At 31.3% G+C, this 21,337-nt stretch overlaps 4 protein-coding genes across 4 annotated transcripts; 2 read left to right on the forward strand and 2 right to left on the reverse strand.

The window, feature by feature from the left end:
* The first annotated feature begins 7,984 nt into the window (after positions 1–7,984).
* Positions 7,985–13,385, forward strand: LOC114183271 (homeobox-leucine zipper protein GLABRA 2-like). Its single transcript, XM_028070218.1, has 11 exons — positions 7,985–8,068; positions 8,191–8,468; positions 9,293–9,410; positions 9,497–9,691; positions 9,781–10,155; positions 10,310–10,411; positions 11,389–11,598; positions 11,898–12,072; positions 12,171–12,442; positions 12,525–12,611; positions 12,722–13,385. The coding sequence occupies exons 1-11, from the start codon at positions 7,985–7,987 to the stop codon at positions 13,100–13,102; spliced, it is 2,277 nt and encodes a 758-aa protein (XP_027926019.1). The 3' UTR covers positions 13,103–13,385.
* A 1,404-nt stretch (positions 13,386–14,789) lies between these two features.
* On the reverse strand, positions 14,790–15,856 carry LOC114183109 (30S ribosomal protein S17, chloroplastic). Its single transcript, XM_028069981.1, has one exon. The coding sequence runs from the start codon at positions 15,778–15,780 to the stop codon at positions 15,322–15,324; it is 459 nt and encodes a 152-aa protein (XP_027925782.1). The 5' UTR covers positions 15,781–15,856; the 3' UTR covers positions 14,790–15,321.
* A 445-nt stretch (positions 15,857–16,301) lies between these two features.
* Positions 16,302–17,391, forward strand: LOC114185400 (photosystem I reaction center subunit VI, chloroplastic-like). Its single transcript, XM_028073104.1, has 3 exons — positions 16,302–16,502; positions 16,680–16,806; positions 17,044–17,391. Exons 1-3 carry the CDS (start codon positions 16,375–16,377, stop codon positions 17,221–17,223), a joined length of 435 nt encoding a protein of 144 aa, XP_027928905.1. The 5' UTR covers positions 16,302–16,374; the 3' UTR covers positions 17,224–17,391.
* Positions 17,392–17,454: 63 nt separating this feature from the next.
* LOC114185399 (rop guanine nucleotide exchange factor 12-like) lies at positions 17,455–20,553 on the reverse strand. The gene is made up of 7 exons (XM_028073102.1): positions 19,938–20,553; positions 19,712–19,828; positions 19,443–19,597; positions 19,263–19,337; positions 18,903–19,175; positions 18,480–18,800; positions 17,455–18,276 (listed from the first exon to the last, which is right to left on the reverse strand). The coding sequence occupies exons 1-7, from the start codon at positions 20,200–20,202 to the stop codon at positions 17,875–17,877; spliced, it is 1,608 nt and encodes a 535-aa protein (XP_027928903.1). The 5' UTR covers positions 20,203–20,553; the 3' UTR covers positions 17,455–17,874.
* Between the last annotated feature and the right edge of the window lie 784 nt (positions 20,554–21,337).

The raw sequence follows: 21,337 nt of genomic DNA on the forward strand, positions 1-21,337 counted from the left end.
TTTTTTATTCTTAAATGATTTAAGGAATTTTAAGAAATTTACATTCTGGTAACTTCTATAAAAAATAAAAAATTACTCTATTTGATAATGTTATCAATAAAATATTTGTCAAAAAATTATTTTCGATATATCATATGATATTAGGAAATACTTAATCCAACTTTCATTTTCATATTTCTCATTTCCTATAATTAAGGTGAATCTAAAATTCGGATTAGATTACTTGACAATCACAACTCTAATTCAAAAACTCTTCAATGAATTATGCTAAAAACAATATTATTTATATTTGAATTCAAAAGCTTAATATAAACTATCCAAGGAATTATTTCTATTCGTTTTTAATTATTACCAAAACTAATATTTAAACAAAGCTTCATATAAAATATATTTAGAAGTTATATGTGTACTTCTATAAACAATAAACAGCTTTTATTCAAGAAAATGTTCAAATAAATCTGAATGACATTTAATATGATGACATACGATATAGAAGAGAAGTGACGTTTGAGTATACGGAAGATTCGAATGTTATTATTGTGAAGTATACCGTATACTACGTAGTATTTGGGATTAATGGGTTGGACGCAAATACATTATAAATTTAATGGCCTACAGACACAAATAAATTAAATAAATGAATAAAAGGTAAATATATAAAAATAATAATGAAATAATAATGAAAACATAATTTTTATTCACATTTTTATTATATTAAAATAATATAATTTTATAAAAAATATATTAAAATGATAAAGCTTATAAATATATATCTTTAATTTCTTAAGAATAATTTTGTTTAGAAGTTAAATTATTTAAATAATTAAATAAAACTTTTTAGTTATTTAATTTATTAAATAAATAAATTATATTTTTTATTCAAGAATAAAATTGTTTAAATAAAAATATATACAAAATTATGAACAAATACAAATGGATCGATATCTATAACAATATAACAATATATAAAGATGATTCCATCTTTTGTGTTCACATTTCATAATATTAATTCTATCCTTTATAATATAATTATTTATTAATTTTTAAAAAATTAACGGTTATTTTTACTTATTTTCTATAAAACTGTTTATTTATTTATTTTTCTTTTATTCATCAACAATTAATTTATCTATTTGTTTCACTTTATTTTTAATAAATATAAATTTATTTTATATATTAACTTAATAACATTATACTATTATCACCTACTAACGTATTATCATTCATAATTACAAAATGCGTATTCATGCGTGATAAACACTAATGCACGGATACGATACGTGTATCAGATACGACATGTATCCGATACATCGATACATTTTATTTGAAAGTAATAGGACATGATACGTGATAGATACACAATATATGAATATTAAAAAATTGGTACAATAATTCTTAAAAACATAATAAATATATGATTGTTATTGTATTAATCCAAATTAAAACTATATGTACTAAAGTTATCGACCTAAAAAATATAAATTATTGTCATTATAAAAGTACCATTGTAGGAAAACTTTTAAATAATGACCAATTTTAGTAACAAAAAATTTGTTAGAGACTAATTTTCTAATTATAGACCAATTTATAGACTAATTATTTTGGTAGTCAAAACCTTAGTAGTTGATGTTACTGACCAATTTAGAAACCAATTATTTTAGTAGTCAAAATCTTGGAATGTTAGTGATCAATTTAAAAATCAATTCATAATAAAAATTATTTCAATTATAAATTTAGAGACTAATTATAATTTTTTGAAACTATTTTAGTTGCCAATAATTTTTAATTTTTAACTTGATACTTAAATTAGTTACTATATAGTTACTAATTATTATTTTTACTAAAATTGACTATTATTCAAAAAATTTCTTTATAAATTAGATATTTTACTAATAAGTTTTGATAAATTATCCTAAAGTATCGAATATGGATACGTATCAGATACATATACGTGTTCCAAATTAAAATATTGATATATTGAATATAGATATGTATCAAATATAAATATATAATCCAAATTGAAGTATTAGTATATGATAAACATAAATAAAGTAATCGAAAAGTATGTGACTTCGCTCGCGTGTCTCGCTTCCCTTGCCGCAACCTTTTCCTTTCCATTATTATCACTGTACCTTACTACATCTTCAATTTTCCTTTTTTCTTACTTTTTCTTTTCTTTTCTTTTCATGTTTTTCTTTTTCTTTTTTCTTTCAAAATTCTTGTTTTTTTCACCGTCAACTCAGGCGAGAATGGTCGTTGGGGGCATGAGTTGGCCGTATGGTTTTTAAACAATTCTGTTAAATTTTTTGAAAATTTAATTTCAATTCAAAGTTACAATCTGAAATGTCTTATAATAATTTACAGTGTGAAAATGTTTTAAAACTAATTTTAAAATAAATTAATAATAATATTCCAGAAAAAAATAACAAACACAAAATTATACGAGGTTGTCTGTTTATATTTTTGTTATAGTTTTTTATTTTATATAAAAATATAATGATAAATTTGTAAGTCACAAATTCAAACTCTTCTCGAGAAAGTTTGAAAAACGTTATTAGCTTTATTTTGAGGTAAAATTATTGTATACGTTTACTTTGCTGTATTTGAAAAATGTGATTATTAGTAGGATAAGTTTATTTAGTGGAATTACTTTTGTCTTATGAATGATAAATTTAGTCACGCCGTTACTTCAATCAAATAAAATTATGATTTAGTATACTACTAATAAATTAACTGAATTATTTTCTTAAAAATGTTTTTCAAATATGTTTTTTCAAAAAATATCTCATGAATTTAAACGTGAGTTTAAATACACATTAAATAAAAAGAGAAAAATTGAATAACATTTAAAGAATAAAATTCTTAAATTCATTAATTTAGAATTTTAGATTAAAGTGATGTTAATTTTATATGAAATCTTATATGTGGATTAAATTAACGACTTATCAGTGTTATTTATTTTAGTTGATATATGTTAAAAGATTCATCAAATACATAAAGAATAGAAAATTTTCCTGTAAAATACTGTCATACTATATGTTTGTTGTCCACACTGATTAATTTAATTAAAATGACTTCTTAAATCTTACAATGTAACGTTAATCATTCAAAGTAATTATATAGTCATTAAACCAGCAATGGGACAGAAACAAGGTGTAATTAGAGATTTTAGTTAAAAAAAAATTAAGAGCAAACGTTATTTTATTCATCAACGTTAATTAATTTTGTATCCTTATTTTAAAATTGAATTTTTAATGTTTTAAAAAAAAAGTTATCAAATAGTTTTCACTTCATTATATCACAATTTTTTTTTATCGTGACCTAAATATAACTTGAATCTTAAAAATATTTATTACAAACTAGTCATGATATAAGTTTATTATTATTATTATATTATTATTATTTCAGTAAAGTATATTTAATAAAAAATAAAAAAGCATTTAAAACTACATGCATGCACATATAATTTCTTAAAATAAGAGTAATAATTAGGAGAAAGAGTTGTCATTTTAGGTATTAAGAGGGACAAAATTTTAAAAAAGAATATATCATGGAACTCTTAATTGACAAGTTATAATTCTGATTTATGAACTCACCAAATCACAAAAGTTCGCTTAAAAAAAAGAAATTAACGGTTAAAAAAGAAGAAGAAAATTTCACCATCAAACATCTCTGATAACCATGACCATTTTCTTAACAAATAAGTTATTTACTGCGTATAAATTATTTAATTATTTAAATTCAAAAGTAGAAGATGCAAGCAAAGTACGAAATTAATATGATGTCCAATTCTTTACATAATTTATTCTTACATTACACAAACAAAAATACATGTGAATAAATTTATATTTGAGTAAACGTGAATTTAAAAAAAAAAACTCGTAAAATAACATTATTAAACAGTAACTTTGCAGTAAAATTTGTGTAAACGTGACAATAATTATAATTAAATATGTTTTTGTCCCTCAAGTTTTATTAAAATTTGGGATTAATCTATTTTTAAATTCTTTTATTAATTTAGTCATTCATCTTTATAAATGTGTGGATTTAGTCCTTTTAACCAAATTTTGTTAAGTTTATCTGAAGTTTCAAGTGCATTTCATAATAGTATTTGAATTATTTAGACAATTTAAAACATTTTTGCTTAAGGTTAACTCAAATATTATCATAAAATACGTTTGAAATGTCAAATAAACTTAACAAAATTGGGTTAAAATTACTAAATCCATATATTTTTGAAGATAAAAGGCTAAATTAGTCAAAAATTTTGACGAATAACTAATTCTAAATTTCACTGAAACATATTTAACCATAATAAGAAAACCGTTAATTTTATATATATATATATATATATATATATATATATATATATATATATGTATATATATATATATATATTAAACATACAAATGCATGTTAAAAAAATGAATTCCATATCAGGATGAGCATGTTTTTGCAATAAGATTGTGATAGTACTTTTTAGGTGAGAACATTTGTTGTAATAACTCTATACACTGTAACTTGTACCAATGCATCAGAAAAATAAAATGAAAAATTCCAATTGGAGCATTTTTTGCTGGAAAATCATGATGATACTTTGTCATCAAATTCCAACTAACAAACACTATCGTTTATAGAATTCATATTTTATATTAAAAAATATTAAATATATTTTTAATCGATGGACGTAAAATTAAAATTTATTATTGTTTCAAATTTTTATTCTTAAATTTTAAAAATAAACGAATAATTATTTTAATCCAATTACTTTATTTTTTTTATATATTAAATATGTTTTATTTTAATTCAATTACTTTAATTTTTTTATATATTAAATATGTTTTAGATGGACATATGAATTATCAAAAATACCGTTTAACTAAAAAAAATAATAATAATATCATTGAATTAAAATAATTATCTATATTATTTTTTAAGTCTAAGTACTAAAATATATGTTTTAAATTTGCATACAAGTTTAGATAAAGTTCATATTTTTTATTAATTTCTTTGTTGTCTTTGAACGTTAAAAATACATTATATTAATATTTTAAATATTTTTTTTAATATATTTTTAAAATATTGAAATTAATAATAATCAGTATATTATAAAAGTATAATAAAAGAATGATACAACAGAAAAAACAGAGAATCCAAATTCCTTGAGAATCCAAATTCCTTTAGATATGGTGAAAACATAAATACAAATTCTACCATGAATTCAAGGTGATGATATTAAGTAATGAGTAAATACTGTAACTGTTATTTGAAGTTGTGAATTTTATTTACTTTTTTAAGTTCATAGAATTCAACTTGACCTATAGAATAATACTACGACACTTAATAATGATTCACAACATAATCATAATTATTTTCTGTAGTGTATGTAGTTGACTCGTTGTTATAAAAGCATAAGCCTGTTTGTTAGGTATACTTTTTTCTGAGATTTTATTTGTCTTATTTTTTACAAATATTCATAGAAAAAGAAAATTAAAATTAAAATATAATAACTTTTTATAAGTTATAATGAAAATATAGGTTTTATAAAATGAAAATCATTCTTATCAACATACAAACTTATTAGTTTTAAACTTTAAACCTTTTTTATTAAAAAAAAGAAGAAGGTAGTGTGAGAAGGTGCCTAATTGCAACTTTTACTATTAATTAAGCATGGCACCAATAATAAGTTATATTAGGATTAACAATAGACATTAACTTTTTGTTATCCAAGATTTTAAGGTCTTAATGTAAAAACTTTTGTCTACTAGTAAATGTACTTATCCATAATGTGTGGTTAAGAGATTTTATTTTTTATGAGTTTTTTTTCAAGTAAGATTTTAGTGATATATATTAAAAAGTTTTGAATTCGCATGTGAAAAAGATAAAAGGTAATTACAAACTAAGAGTTCATTTGAAATTCATAACCATTTATTTGAGTGAGGAAACATTATAATTCTTTAAAATACACATTAATTAATTAATAAGAGATTGAACGAAAATATTTTTTTTCTCCCTCAAACATCATACTGGTTGCTATGACTCATACAGTTAAGTTAATCCCTAGATTGATACATGTAAATGATAACAATTCAAGAACTAAGTTAATTAAGCCACAAATCTAAAAAATATATATCCAAACAAACCACATATAAACAAATCATTAATTCTTTATTTTCATTCAAACGCTACATGCAACATCAAAAATCAATATACTTATTTTCACAACAATAATTAAACTTAAATAAAAAATTGTATTTTATATTAACTTTCTTCATGTTAAAATTATTTGTTTTGAATTGGTTATTTTGAATAAAAAAGAGAAATAAATACTCTAACTTACTCCTAAAAATTATAAGTTTAAATCAAACACGTTATTATGACTAGCAAAAACACATATGTTCACGTGTTTGTCTGTATTTTTTTAAGTTTAAAAAATTAAGAGTTTGGAAATTAGTAAAAAATGTATAAATATTAGCATAGAAAGTATAAATATGATGAAAAAAATCCATTTTTTTAAATAATTTAATAATACGGTTATTTTTAAGAAGTTGATTAAAAATATTATAAAAGATAAAATTAGAATTATGAATTGTGTACACAAAATAAAAAAATATTATATATATATATATATATATATATATATATATATATATAGATAGATAGATAAACAAATGTGATAATATGCATGTTGAAAAAAAAAACCCAAATAACTTAATATAGGAGAGATATTTTTTTTACTCAAATAAAGCAAAGTTGACCTGAATTATATTGTCTTTCAAATGGTAGTTTTCTAAAAATAAAAGAAAAATCATCATCCCAAAAACTTAAAAGAAGTAAACAAATTTTAAATTTATAGAGAAGATGTTTTTTTATTTTAAAAACAGGAAATAAAATTATTTTATCTTTTATGTAAATATACAGCGCCACTTAAAATAATTAAATTATCTTGAACCCTTTTTTCTATACTTGTAAAAACAAGTCTTTATACTGCCACCTCATAAAAAATGTCGGATTGGTCCGCTAGCAACCCGTAAAGAACTCTTAGAAAAAGTTAAAATTATTTATTTTTTAAAATTAATTTAAATAAATAAATTTAGTTAATTTAGTTTAAAATTTCATCCGTTCAGTAACTTTTATTACTATTATATATATATATATATATATATATATATATATATATTTAAATAAGCTAACAGTATTAAAGGACATATAATTTGATTATTTAAGAACATTAAAATCCTTAGACAAATTCACTGGTAAGAGTTTAAAACTTTAATTTTTAATGTAATTTTTATTTTTCCAGAAAAACTACCTTAGCAATTTCTCTTGAATAACATGTTGAATTGGTGGGACAGGATATGGTAAGTCCGAAGACCGAAAAGCAAATCCTTTTTCTTATCTTAAATTTAATGTTTTAAACTTAAAAGGTTTCTTGTAGCATTTAATGAATGCTAAAGACATTCTTTTATGTAACTTCTTTTCTCGATTTTGTTAAAATTAATTTAAGAAAAAAAAACACTTAAATGAGAATTATCTTCTCCATTTATTTAGGTGGTGAAAGTAAAAAGAAAAAAGATAAGTGGAGAATTTAAGAAAAAAAAGATACCGTTGAAGTCTTAAATTCAACTGCCCAAGTTAGTTGGGTCTCTTCTCTTCCTCACACTGCTTTCTCTTTATCTTATCTAACAGTCAATCCTACCGGTATTCTCTTTCTCTCTCTCTCACTCACTCACTCACTCCACATTTCACATAAGGAACAAATAAAAAATAAAATACAATAATAAATGACTATAATATATATTTAAATAACCTTAGCGAGTTCCTTCCTTTGTTTTTATATTCTTAAATCCACCCTTCGCTACGTCTCTTTCTCTCTTTCTCTCTTCTTTCCCACACAACACAAACTCCACCATTTTAATCTCCTCTTCGAACACACTCTCCATTTTCCATTCTCCATTCTTCTTCTTCTTCTTCATCACCATCAATGGGCGCTGACATGTCCAACAATCCACCACCCACTTCTCACGCCAAAGACTTCTTCGCCTCCCCAGCTCTCTCTCTCAGCCTTGTAAATTCTCTTCTTCGTTTTTCTTTCTTTCTTTCTTTCCTGTTATGTATATACATGCTTTTCTCTTTTTCCCTTTTTTTCTTTTTTTATCTATCTCACGGCTCTTCCCTCCTGCACTGAAGGCTGGGATTTTTCGCCATGCCGGTGTGGCGGCGGAGGCTGAAGCTGCCACTTCGAACATGGAGGTGGAGGAGTGGGAAGAAGGGAGTGGCGGCGGTGAAAGGCTGGAAGAGATTAGCAGCGAGAATTCGGGTCCCACGAGATCCAGATCAGAGGATGATTTTGAAGGAGAAGGTGAACACGAGGATGCTGATGCTGATGCTGACGGAGACCGAAAGAAGAAGAAGAAGAGAAAGAAATATCACAGGCACACTGCTGATCAGATCAGAGAAATGGAAGCGTTAGTATAATAATAATAATAATAATAATAATAATATATTTTACGTCTCTTCACCCCTAAGCCTGAGTTCACTAACACTATTAACACATATTCTCTCTTCTGTAACATTGTTTTTTCCAGAAAACTCTTGACTAATGATTCAAATTCATTAAAAAATACAAAATTTTACGGCTTTATTTTCTGTCTTTTTAGATGATTTTACAGTTCCCAACAAAGTGTGATACAACGTGTTGAGGTGAGTTTGGTTGGAGGATTATTGACATTGATTAATGGAAGAAAATACCACTTTTTCTGAGTTTCTGTCATTCCTCCTGCATATACTTCTATATATAGGCGTCGACATTATTATTACTGGTTACCAGAGAGAGAGAGAGAAAAGCCATATATTCTTAATTGAGTTTTCTTTGCTCATGTCATTAGAGGTAATAATCAGTCATTGATTTAGGTTCACCTATGAAACCAAGCAATGATTTGCAAACTTTAAAGCATGGGTTCAGGAGAAAATTATTGATATCATATGGTTATAATAAAAGGACGATGATTAAAAACAAAGCTTAAAATTCTTAGCTTTGAACTGCTTTTGCTTTATTTCTTTGTTCTATATTAGGATTCTACACCTATGAAACACATGATGAAAAACAATATTTTTAACTTTTAAGCTCATTAATTCTTCCTAAATCATTTCATATTTCAAAATAAAAGTATTATATATCAGCACCTTGATATCATATGCCACTTTTTCTTAGGCCTTTCCCATGTTTGTGTTACATTCTTTAATTAGTGAAGAGAAAAGCTGACATGAATGTAATGTTATTATTTTACAGGCTTTTCAAAGAGTCACCACATCCTGATGAAAAGCAGAGGCAACAACTAAGCAAGCAATTAGGCCTTGCTCCAAGGCAAGTCAAGTTTTGGTTCCAAAATCGTCGAACCCAAATCAAGGTAATTAATTTAAATTAAATTTGTTCATTTTTCATTTTTTTTACCTTTTTAGCCTATTATATATACATATGCGGTTGCTTTTGCAGGCAATACAAGAACGTCACGAAAATTCTTTGTTGAAGTCAGAAATAGAGAAACTTAAGGAGAAAAACAAGACCTTACGAGAGACAATAAACAAAGCTTGTTGCCCCACCTGTGGCGTGCCCACCACAAGCAGAGATGGAGCCATGCCAACCGAAGAACAACAACTACGTATTGAGAATGCCAAACTCAAAGCCGAGGTTTATTTGTTAACTAATTTCCTTGATTATAACGAAAAACTAAAGTTGAAGATTTACACTCTCACTCACTCATCACACGTGTTTTTTAGGTAGAGAAGCTTCGAGCAGCTCTAGGGAAATACGCACCCGGGTCAACGTCCCCTTCGTGTTCTTCTGGCCATGACCAAGAGAATAGAAGCTCTTTGGATTTTTACACTGGAATTTTCGGAATCGACAATTCAAGGATAATGGATATAGTGAACCAAGCCATGGAGGAACTGATTAAGATGGCTACCATGGGAGAACCATTATGGCTACGTAGCTTCGAGACTGGTCGCGAAATACTTAACTACGACGAATACGTGAAGGAGTTTGCAGTTGAAAATTCAAGCAGTGGAAAGCCAAAGAGATCCATTGAAGCCTCAAGAGACACTGGAGTTGTTTTTGTGGATCTTCCTCGGCTTGTCCAAAGTTTTCTAGATGTGGTAAGAATAACATATACCTACGTACATGTTTTTTAAATCATTAACATAATCATGAAGAACCATATGAATATTATGATGTCTCAATAACTAAAAACTTCTTTATCAAAGGCTTTCGTGACTTGTGAAAGGTATTTGTTATGCATATATCTTGCAGAATCAATGGAAGGAAATGTTTCCATGTTTGATATCTAAGGCTGCAACAGTTGATGTTATATGCAATGGAGAAGGTCCTAACAGGAATGGTGCAGTGCAACTGGTAAGAGGAAAATGTTATTATTACCGTTTTTCTTTTCTTTTCTTTCTGTCAGTAATTAATTCTCCCCCATCAAACACTGAATTCACCGTACCACAAACTGCACACTGAATTTTATTGCGATAATAATGTAAAAAAGTGATGAAACTGCATACCTACACCAGCTGCTCGTGTTCCACGTGCCTGCAAACTATGTTATATTATATTAAATTCACCGGGTCCTACTTAGTGAAAGGTTGGATATAAAATTAAAAAGTTTATGCAGTCTCGCTCCATCGTTTTCATTCAGCCAAATGATTTTAATAAAATTTATTTCCCGTTTCAATCGAGAAACAACTCTTCAAACGTGGATTTATTGTTATGGAAATTTATTTTCTCAGTGGTCCACGTCCACCCATTGCAAACAACAAGGGAAGAAGAAGAAGATGCTTTCGAGCTACTTCCGTACGATTTAACATTTTGTCTTAAAGTTATAAATGTTTAAGGTAAAAAAATCGAGTTGCATGAGTAAACACACGCTTCCACTTGCAGAAATTACGGTTTCATAACCCCATGCACTGCTCTCTTTTCGTTTCGAAGTGCAAACTTTTTTGGCGCCTTTCAAAACACTACCTTTATTTATATCACGCAAAGTATAGAGACAAAGTCGCAGAAAGTTTTTAAATGATAGTAACATAATATACTGTACTATTTATAACTGTTGTCTAATGTGTGTGTGCCCAGCTGGAATCTCTTTCTCTGTCTCTTTCTCTTACGTGTCCTTCATGAAAAGAGTTTTTTTCCTCCATAATGCTAAATGCCAATAAAAAGGCACATAAATATAGCTTGTACTCCATAATGTTAATGCATGAAGAGAGAAAGACGAGAATGACCTTGTCGAAGTTCTAAGTTGTGGACATGAGTGAAGCTTTTACCTAGGAAGTACTAAGGTTTTAATTTGACAAGAAAACTCTAAACCTTAATTTTTGTATTGGGTGCAGATGTTTGCTGAGCTGCAAATGCTCACTCCAATGGTGCCCACAAGAGAAGTCTATTTTGTCCGTTTCTGCAAACAGTTGAGTGCTGAACAATGGGCAATCGTTGATGTATCCATAGACAAAGTAGAAGACAACATTGACGCGTCCCTCGTGAAATGCAGAAAACGCCCTTCTGGTTGCATTATTGAGGACAAGTCCAATGGCCACTGCAAAGTATGTACAAATCAAGTCATATACTGATTCATATTTCTGTTACATTCGGACCCATATATAAAAATTTCAACCTCAATAAATATTTTGTTTTTAAGAAAAGCATTGGTCAGGATGGTCGGTGCAAAAACTAATCAATGAGAAAACTATAATAAACGATGGGTACAAAAACTAGGTTGTACTATTAGGAACTTCGTCGGTGGACATTGTGTGAATTAAGGATGCCTTGTGAACAAACATTTAGCAGTTAGAAGAGTTGGTGAAGTGGATTTAGAGTTTTTTGTTCTTTGTTTTGTCTCTAGGTAATATGGGTGGAGCACTTGGAATGCCAGAAGAGTGCAGTTCACTCCTTGTATCGTACCATTGTGAACAGTGGCCTAGCCTTTGGAGCAAAGCATTGGATTACGACTCTTCAACTTCAATGTGAGCGTCTGGTTTTTTTCATGGCAACTAATGTTCCCATGAAGGATTCAACCGGTGAGTAATCAATTCTGACAAGTTACTTTCATAAAGACTATACTTTTACTAAGGAGCATCTATAAATAAAGAGTGTTGCATGACAAAATGTTACTTAGGTGTTGCCACATTGGCTGGGAGAAAAAGCATTTTGAAGTTGGCACAAAGAATGACATCGAGTTTCTGCCATGCAATTGGCGCGTCGAGCTTCCACACATGGACTAAGGTTACGAGCAAGAACGGGGAAGACATAAGGATAAGTTCTAGAAAGAATTTGAACGATCCTGGTGAACCTCTTGGGTTGATACTGTGCGCTGTTTGTTCTGTATGGTTACCAGTCTCACAAAATGTTCTGTTTGATTTCTTGAGAGATGAAACACGCCGAAATGAGGTACTATTCTTAATGTTTTTGTCAATTTTTTGGTTAATAAATCGATTGGCTTAATTTGCTGATACTTATCATATTGTCTAAGTGGGATATCATGTCAAGTGGTGGGACAGTGCAGTCCATTGCAAATTTATCCAAAGGACAAGACCGAGGCAATGCAGTTACCATTCAAGTAAGTTGTTTTTTTCGGTTCAAATTTCAATACTTGGAGAAATGAAAATGTAAACTGCACTCAGATCAAAGTATGGTGCTAAGTGAAATATGGGATTCTTTATTTGACAGACGATTAAATTGAAAGAAAACAGTGTGTGGATACTACAAGATAGCTGCACAAATCCTTATGAGTCGATGGTGGTATATGCTTCTGTGGACATTACTGGTATTCAGTCTGTGATGACAGGATGTGATTCAAGCAACCTTGCAATACTGCCTTCAGGATTCTCTATAATTCCTGATGGCCTCGAGTCAAGACCATTGGTGATTACTTCAAGGCAGGAAGAAAAATATACCGAAGGAGGATCTTTGTTTACAATGGCATTCCAGATTCTGACTAATTCATCTCCCACAGCGAAGTTAACAGTGGAGTCTGTGGACTCTGTCAACACTCTTGTATCTTGTACGTTGAGAAATATCAGAACGTGCTTACAATGCGAAGAGGGTTAGTCAAAATCAGATAATCAATTGATAGAGAGTCAGAGACTATAATCAGCAGTGATGATCTTAGGCTCTCTATTTCCTTTTTGGATAGTATTTGGTTTGGCAAAAATAGCTTGTGTTTGTTTTATTCATTATTCCATTACCAAGGAGGCTTTGGTCAAGTATGTATATCTGTATCTGCAGTTCTGTAGGTAGAAAGAGAGACAAAAAGCTTTTAGAATCTAGATTTTAACTATGGCGTGTATAGAATTATCATTTGTTAATTCCTTATGCAGTTGGGTTTTTTTTTTAAGCTATTTGGTTATTCATGCCTTACATGGTTTGGTTTGATGGTTCAGATTGCGAATTATATACTCTTGAAACGGAAGAGAAATGATAAGTTATTTTACACCCAAGTTCTACATTATGTTCGTGGGAAGCAAACTTACGTTACTGTTTGATGAAGCCCAAATTATATACATGCACAACATATTAGGTTGATAAATCCATTTGATGATTAATAAGATAGGTTTTAAAAGGTAGAAAGTCCAATGAGCTAAAGCATTCTAAGTGTTGCATATTTTTCCCACTTCCAAATTCTTTTCCTCTTTTATGGCTCATCAAAATGAAAATTCCCCATTTAATTCATCTCCCCTGTTACTTGAATAATTAATCTTAAATCCCTAATTTACTGCATCATTATATATACATAACAACTCCATCGGTGTTGAACTTAAGACCCAATCGGCACTAACACTATATTTATAAAACTTAAAACGAATCAAATTTCAAAGACAGGACTCATCCGAATAAAAAGAATGTATGTAAAGATTTTCAACTTCAGACAAATAGTAATTCTTCAGAACATTACTTCAGCACTAGTGCTGATCAGCAAACATAATTAATATTTTGAAAAAGAAAAATCTGATCTTGCTAATGCTTGCTGCTTCTCACCTAGAAATATATTTATGCACCCTGCATTGCTGGTAACTTTAATAGCCTTTACATCTACATGTGGAAATTCTTCCCAAAAAAAATTGGTAACAAACACACAGTCCCAGAAAGTATGGAGGCAATACAGTTACCAGATCCTTTTTTATAGGTCAGCATCCATCTCTCTTTCGATTGTATTTTATCTAAACCTTTTTGCATAATTTGGTTGCCATTAGCATCAAGTCACCTAATTTGCAATTCTCCCTTTCAAGCTATTGTCCGAAAGCTTAAAACAATCGCCAACCATGGACTATACATGTAACTCTAGGAATGACCTTGTAGAAAGTACAGCAAAATCAAGTCCTATATCTCTACGGAATAAATAGGAGAGGTGTAAAACATTGAAGAAGAGAACACCGTCATTGCCCCGTGAGCCACTTACATTACAGGTGAACTTATAACGATATTTAACACAAAAATATTAAAGCATCAATCAAGTTTGAGTCTTTATCACTTGGTATGATGTTCAACATAAATAATCCAATTTGAGACTTCTTATTTGCACAATTACACTTCCACATCAAAAGTTATCAATATCAGTGCATGTGATCCACGTATTTACATGGCAACAATTTAAGAGCTTTCATTTTATTGACTACAGTACTACGTGTAAAAGTAATAAAAAGAAAAGTCTTCCTTTCTTGGAGATCAAGCAATGAGCTGGATAAACGATGAGGATGGGAAAAATTCAGAGCCCAAGAGGAAAGTTAAACTCAACATATTACGACGGATATTTGGCCATCAGAATCATAATCGAATATTTCATCACACACCTTCTGTCATAACAAGTTCTCAAAGATAACAACACTACCATAATGCCCCATTTGAATTGAAGATTGATGAAAAGCCAACTGACACATTTCATCAAACATTCAGAGGGAGCAATAAACAATAAAAGCTCTCAACGATAACAAAATTAACAAGAATCATATACCAAACTGATTTCGTTAGCATCAAATTCTCCACTCCCAGTCCCGGCAAGTCTCACACTCATCTCAATGCTGCATGGAATCAAACGATAAAATTTCCTGAATTCTCTCAATCCTCCGAATCACCATCGAGCAAGAGCAATCAATCAAAGAAAAAGAGGATTATATATGATAGCCGAAGCTAGAATGATAGGAATTGCACATATAAACGGTGCACTAACACGAAAGAGTTGCACCATGGAAATTACAACACATAAAGCCGAAAGAGAACAAAAAAGAAAAGATAGGATAAAATACGCGTGAGAGAGTGAAATTGAGGAGAGTCTAGGACTGAGACTGGGACCCGAAAGACTCGAAAGACTCGAAATCAATGAAAACCTCTTCCCGCTGAGAGGGCTCGTTGGAGCGCCTTTGGGGAGCGGGGAGGGCGAGAAAAGTCTTGGTCTTGCTGATGGGCCTTGTCTTCTGGAGCTGAACGATGTCGCCCACTTTGAATTGGTTATCTGGGTCGTGGGCCTGGTACTTCTTCTTCTTCCTGAAGCGCCTCTTGTACTTTGGGTGAACGGCCACCCTGACCACCTCCACAGCCACCGTCTTATCGCTGCTGGAGCACACCACCTTTCCCTGCATTGTCTTCATCGCTTTTATTTGGGGCACCGAACACGGCGGTGCCCATTGCGGCCTAGCCACGCTGGAATTGGGTTTCGAGAGAAGGTTCGAGCCATGGGCGTGGCCGGTCAGAAATGGGGTTGAGAGCTTCGGAGGGAGCTGAAGAAGCCACATTTCTTATCCGTTTCTTTCTATCACTCTATTCACTCTCTTTCTCTGTACTTTATATTTTATCTCCTTATCACTCTCCTTCTCTCGACATATACATGGGCCTAAAGCCCAAACAATTAACACCTTATTCGATCACTCTGCGAATCAATGAACGAAAAAAATAAAATAAAATTGGTTTATATGTACAACACGAAAGTTGATAAAAGTATTTAGTATACTATTTCCTTTAAATGTGCAAAGAAATGTTTTTCTTATAAATATATCTATGCCAAGTAATTATTTCATAATTATTATTATCCACTTAAATTTAATTAAACTGGATATCAGTTTATAAATTATTGAACTCTTAACAATAGTTTTATTTATTTTTAACTATTTAAAATTAAATTAATTAATTCACGTGTTTTTAACTTTAGTTATTTATCTTCTTGCAGAGAAATCTAAGAGGATAGGGTTATCCATCTCGGAACCACGTGGCATCTCATGAATGACTTCCATGGTATGCAGAAAGAAATGGAGACGGTGACGTGGCAATTTGATGATATTTTTGTAACATATGAAGACGAATGTGACTCTGTGTGAAGCACAAAGCGCATTATGGCTTCTCTGGCAAGCTTGGCTGTTGTTCAACCATCCACTGTGAAGGGCCTTGCTGGATCTTCCATTGCTGGAACTAAGCTCTCTTTCAAGCCCTCTCAAACGAGTTTCAGACCCAAGAATTTCAGGTTAACCATTTGTAATATCATTACTCTGGTAGAAGAAGACTATTAAACTATGAATTATGAATCAGTATGAATCAGTATGCATGTGCATGGGTCATCCTTTTCGTTTTGTATGTTTTCTGGAAAACAAAAAAGAGGCTTCTGTAGATTTTAATTGCACGTGAAAGCTACCATTTTCAGGAGTGGTGCTGTTGTGGCAAAGTACGGTGACAAGAGTGTGTACTTTGATTTGGAGGATCTTGGCAACACTACAGGCCAGTGGGACTTGTACGGCTCCGATGCACCTTCACCCTACAACTCTCTTCAGGTTTGGTTTCTTTTTACTATTTGTTCATTATGAGAATGAAAAAGTCAAGCATTTGCATAATAGTAAGGGAACAGTTAATGGTTTGAGCGAAGAAACAGTGTAGGACAAAGGCATAGAAAGCAATAGTGGATGGTTTCATTCAGCCCTGGCTACAATAAGATCTGATGCACTTACACAACTTAGTTCCATTGAAAATTCAAACTTGTTATATCTCCCTCGTTGATAATGGATTTGCAGAGCAAGTTCTTCGAGACATTCGCTGCTCCATTCACAAAGAGGGGATTGTTGCTCAAGTTTTTGATCCTGGGAGGTGGTTCCACCCTGGCATACTTCAGTGCCACTGCTTCAGGTGACATTCTACCAATCAAGAAAGGTCCACAACTTCCACCAAAGCTAGGTCCCCGTGGCAAGATCTAATTTAGTTTCCAAGTTTCCAAGTTCAATCTGTTTAGCTTCTTTTTCCCCCTCTTCTTTTGAACTGAACGTGTATATCTCTGCTTGCATACAATGTTTAAGAACGTCTAAAACCTACTTGTATTAAATCATGTTTATTTCTGGTCCAATAAATAGCATTTGCTGTATAGTGATGATGATTTATTTATTTATTTTCATGGATGCGATAAAAGTAAGGGATGAACTCACTGCTCGTAGTGAAACTCAAGATCTTTTAATGCAATTGATGTTATGAGTTAAGCCGATTGGCCATGTTTTTTACTAACAGACTCGATTTGCTTGGGATGATTCTAATTTATAGAAAGCAAAACTTGAAGATGTTGTATGTTACGCACGTTGGCCTGTGACATCAGTACAGGATGATCTCTACATTAACACTGTCACAGTCACAGAAAGGGAACGGTGAGTTGATGACAGGTCACGGGGAGGGACAAACATGGATGACATTTGTGCTAGGTATCGTCAAAAAACCACGACTCAGTAGCTACCAGACTACAAATCCTTCGTATATTGAGGATGCCATATCTCTGACCATGCTTCAAAGCCATTAGTTTTGTCTGTGCATTCCTATGTAAAATGGAAATAGTTGTTGATCAGCAATCCTCTAATGCACTTTTAATGACGTGCTGTTGGGCTTCTCGTGGCTCCCAAGTTCTCAAGATATGACACCTTCTTGCTGGTCACTACGTTAGCAAGTTTTTGTTGCTTTGTATCCTCGTCTTTGCATAACTCATCTGAGGGGTCCTTCTTCAACGTTGAGTCTTCTTGATCAGAGCCCCAACCCATGAAATCTGATAGTGTCATTGAACCAGGTGCTTCATTAGTAGTAGTAGTAGTAACCTTCTCCATCTCTTCTTTAGGAGGCCTTGAAATTGAGTTTCTACTTCTTCCTGTTGATATATTGTGACATTGAATTTGGAAATCTGCTTGGAGTACATCATCTATTCTTGAAAGAACTGTAAAGGCCAAACTCTCCAATATTCTTGAATAGCTTTCTAGAACAGCTTGCCCCACATCCTGCCAACATAACAAGTACTCCATCGTTTTAATTAAACACAGTAAAATCATTCTATTGAATGGCCCTTCCAACGTTGCCAACAAAAGGAATCCAAATATGTTGTTGTGTCTAGATCTTTAGATCAAACGAATCTCTTAGGCAGTTCATTGTAAGTAGAGTGTGTGCAGATATTGGAGAACTAAACTCAGGGACATGCTCTTACCTTGTTGAATTGGATTTTGCTTATATCGAGTGAAGATTGAGGAAGGCCAGGGAAACGGTGCTTTAAGAGAAGTAATATGGTTTCTGCTCTCTCTTCAAAGAGCTCTCTTTTTTCGATACTCACTCCGGAACCCCAAGAAGATTTTCCATCTTTTTGGTTCATCTTCCGCTTCCAAATTACTATTGACGCTTCAATTCTGTTCTTTAGATCCAGAATTTTATGCTCTGATGATAAGTCCGTGGTTGACAAGAACTGGTCAGGATCAAAAAATTCAACTGTTATGCTCCTATAGGTCGAGTCCCCTAGACTTGCTCTTCCATTCTGTAAATGAAGAAAAGGCAAAAAGAAAATAGATTATGTATCACAATGTTAATGTTGCTCCAGGTGATAACTATAAGTTTTCGTTGGCTCTTTTTGTCTCACCTTGGGTAGGGAATCAATATAGCTCTCAGGAATCTCAATTTCTGATAGAATTTGAGCATTTATTGCCATGGCTGCTTTAAGTACTTGATTCACACAATCTTTCTGATAATGCAGAAATTTTCTAGCCGCATCAGATAGACCGTCTGCGGGAACCTTAGGAGTAGGTAACCACCACTTATCATCATTTTTTTTCTTTGAGTCCGGATCTGAATCATCTGAATCTTTAGACACATAATAGAACTCATTTTGATCTTTGAAGTTATCCAGACAATCCTGTTCATCATCAAAAATTTCTCGGGACAATTAATAACCAATTTAAACCTATAAGAGAATTATCACATTTAGGATTAATGATCTTACAATAAGCATTGTGTCAAGCTTGCGCAAGGCAGGGATATTCATGTGAAGATCCGTCCTCTGTCGTGTCGTCATAATCTAGCCAATGAAAAACCCGGTTCTATCATATAGATAGCAGTTATGATGATAGAAAGAATAACATAGATACTATTTCTATGGAAATAGAGAGAAAGAGGGTTTTACCTCCATACTTGAACCATCCTTGGACTTTTGTTGTGAAGGAACCATTTCAACAACGTAATCCGTGACTGATAGAAGCCAATCAATTTCTTTTTTCCATTTTGCTTTCCTTTCTGCCGGCATTGGTTCCAGGCGTTTTTGCTCCCCATAAATAGAAGCTGCAGTTTCAGTAACATAACAACTATAAGAAACTCTTTCTTCTTGTCATGTCCAATAGTCTCACATCTTTCCAGAATCTTCACTTATGCTGAATAAACAAAAAGTCAACTTACCAGCAAGGTTTGTAAAAGCGTTTGACAGTGCCAAAGCAGACGAAACACCCTTTCCACCACCGGACATGTCCTCACCCAACAGCAGTTTGGCAAATCTTTCCCTCATCTGTTCCATATCTGAATTAATAATCCCAGCCATGAATGTCAACTTTTGAGACAAATCAAATAAAAGTGATGAAGAGAGTAACTGTAAGGTGATTGATTGTTAAATAGTAAGGGTATTGACCTTGCAAGATCTTGTCTTTGGATTCCTTGGCTGCCAATTCCTCCTTGGTTAGCATCTTTGTTTTGGGAACCTTGTCTGAATCATTAAGAGGCTTTGATCCTTGACTTCTAGAAGAGGCTGCACCATCCTCTGTAGGTTCCAATTGTTTAGCAGTGTCAATGCTGAGGCTCTTGGAGTGCCTTCCAGCGCCCTCAAACACCCCTTTCAAGCTAAATAATTTGGCCCTGCTACCTCCTTCCTGCTCTTGTTCTCCTGCTTGAACCATGTTTCCTCTTTTCTTATTTTTCCAAACAAAGGTTAATTTTTAAGGTGGAACAAAACATGGGGTGCCTCAGACCTTGCAGGGAGAGAAGGAAAGTAGCAGAGGGGGAAGCCAAGGCAAAGAATGGAGAGAGTTGTATTTTCTTTTTGGAGTTGGTGAGTTTGAGAAAAGAGTGGAGGTGGTTTGTTTCGTTTTTTTTTTCTTTTTTGTTAGCCTTTCTTTTTTGAGCTGGATTCTCCGAACGTGAGGTGCATGTTGTAAGAAATGGAATGGGTTTGAGAGTGAGAGAAACAAAATTTGCATTATTTTTGTTTTGTTTTCGGAGGTTTTGCTTTGGAATGGTGAGGGAAAATTGGATGGTTGTTGATTAAGGTTCTAATTTAAACGTCATATATAGCTGAAGACCAGGGAAGACAGACATGCACGCTTAGCCAATCAATCACACATATTATAACATTCATTCCTTTCTTTTACAATCACACTGTCAACTCCAAATTCTTACTACTTTTTTATCTATGTAACTATCACAGTACTGAGACATTATTAAAATAATGTATATTGGTCAAACTTAATATTTAAACAAGGTACTTAAAACCTAATACACTTAATGCAACTTTTAATCTCTTTAATTTTGATTCTCAAATAATCAACAAACAAATGTTGAGGTTACTGACCCTTTAGAAAAAATATTACATGGAATGGACCCTTGCTTTTTTAGATGATGTGATGTTAGATTAGAAGAGTGAATTTTAAATAATAATAATAGTTATTATATTTTAAATGAAAATTGATATTTTGACAAACAAGTTTTACGTCCCTCTAAAAAATTTGAACATGTTTTAATTCTTATAAAATGGGTGAGTTTTGATTTTAGCTCCTGTACAAAATTATTTTGCTTTTGGTGTTATAAAACTGTATCATTTTTAACTATTAATTACATTGAACAAAAGTTTAAACAAATATTGTCTCTTAACATAAATATTACGGACTAAAACAATTATTTAAAAGTTTAGAGATAAATTTTTTTAAAAAAAGTGACTAAATTCAAAATTACAAATTTGATAATAATTCAAAAGAGTGAAAAAAACTTATAGACTAAAATACAAACTTGATAGTTATACGGGTCAGAAATTTAGAT

The sequence above is a fragment of the Vigna unguiculata genome, chromosome 5 (assembly GCF_004118075.2).
Source record: "Vigna unguiculata cultivar IT97K-499-35 chromosome 5, ASM411807v1, whole genome shotgun sequence".
Taxonomy (NCBI): domain Eukaryota; kingdom Viridiplantae; phylum Streptophyta; class Magnoliopsida; order Fabales; family Fabaceae; genus Vigna; species Vigna unguiculata.

What these genes read in the sequence shown, in the direction of transcription:
- LOC114185399 (XM_028073102.1), bottom strand. Translation starts at nt 20,202, where the DNA reads ATGGTTCAAGCAGGAGAACAAGAGCAGGAAGGAGGTAGCAGGGCCAAA. An exon ending in CAAAGACAAGATCTTGCAAG is followed by an intron (nt 19,829 to 19,937) that starts GTCAATACCCTT and finishes TTATTAATTCAG; the next exon opens with ATATGGAACAGATGAGGGAA. An exon ending in GCAAAATCCAATTCAACAAG is followed by an intron (nt 18,277 to 18,479) that starts GTAAGAGCATGT and finishes TTATGTTGGCAG; the next exon opens with GATGTGGGGCAAGCTGTTCT.
- LOC114185400 (XM_028073104.1), top strand. Translation starts at nt 16,375, where the DNA reads ATGGCTTCTCTGGCAAGCTTGGCTGTTGTTCAACCATCCACTGTGAAG. An exon ending in TTCAGACCCAAGAATTTCAG is followed by an intron (nt 16,503 to 16,679) that starts GTTAACCATTTG and finishes TACCATTTTCAG; the next exon opens with GAGTGGTGCTGTTGTGGCAA. An exon ending in CACCCTACAACTCTCTTCAG is followed by an intron (nt 16,807 to 17,043) that starts GTTTGGTTTCTT and finishes ATGGATTTGCAG; the next exon opens with AGCAAGTTCTTCGAGACATT.
- LOC114183271 (XM_028070218.1), top strand. Translation starts at nt 7,985, where the DNA reads ATGGGCGCTGACATGTCCAACAATCCACCACCCACTTCTCACGCCAAA. An exon ending in AGTCCAATGGCCACTGCAAA is followed by an intron (nt 11,599 to 11,897) that starts GTATGTACAAAT and finishes TTTTGTCTCTAG; the next exon opens with GTAATATGGGTGGAGCACTT. An exon ending in ATGAAACACGCCGAAATGAG is followed by an intron (nt 12,443 to 12,524) that starts GTACTATTCTTA and finishes ATATTGTCTAAG; the next exon opens with TGGGATATCATGTCAAGTGG.
- LOC114183109 (XM_028069981.1), bottom strand. Translation starts at nt 15,780, where the DNA reads ATGTGGCTTCTTCAGCTCCCTCCGAAGCTCTCAACCCCATTTCTGACC.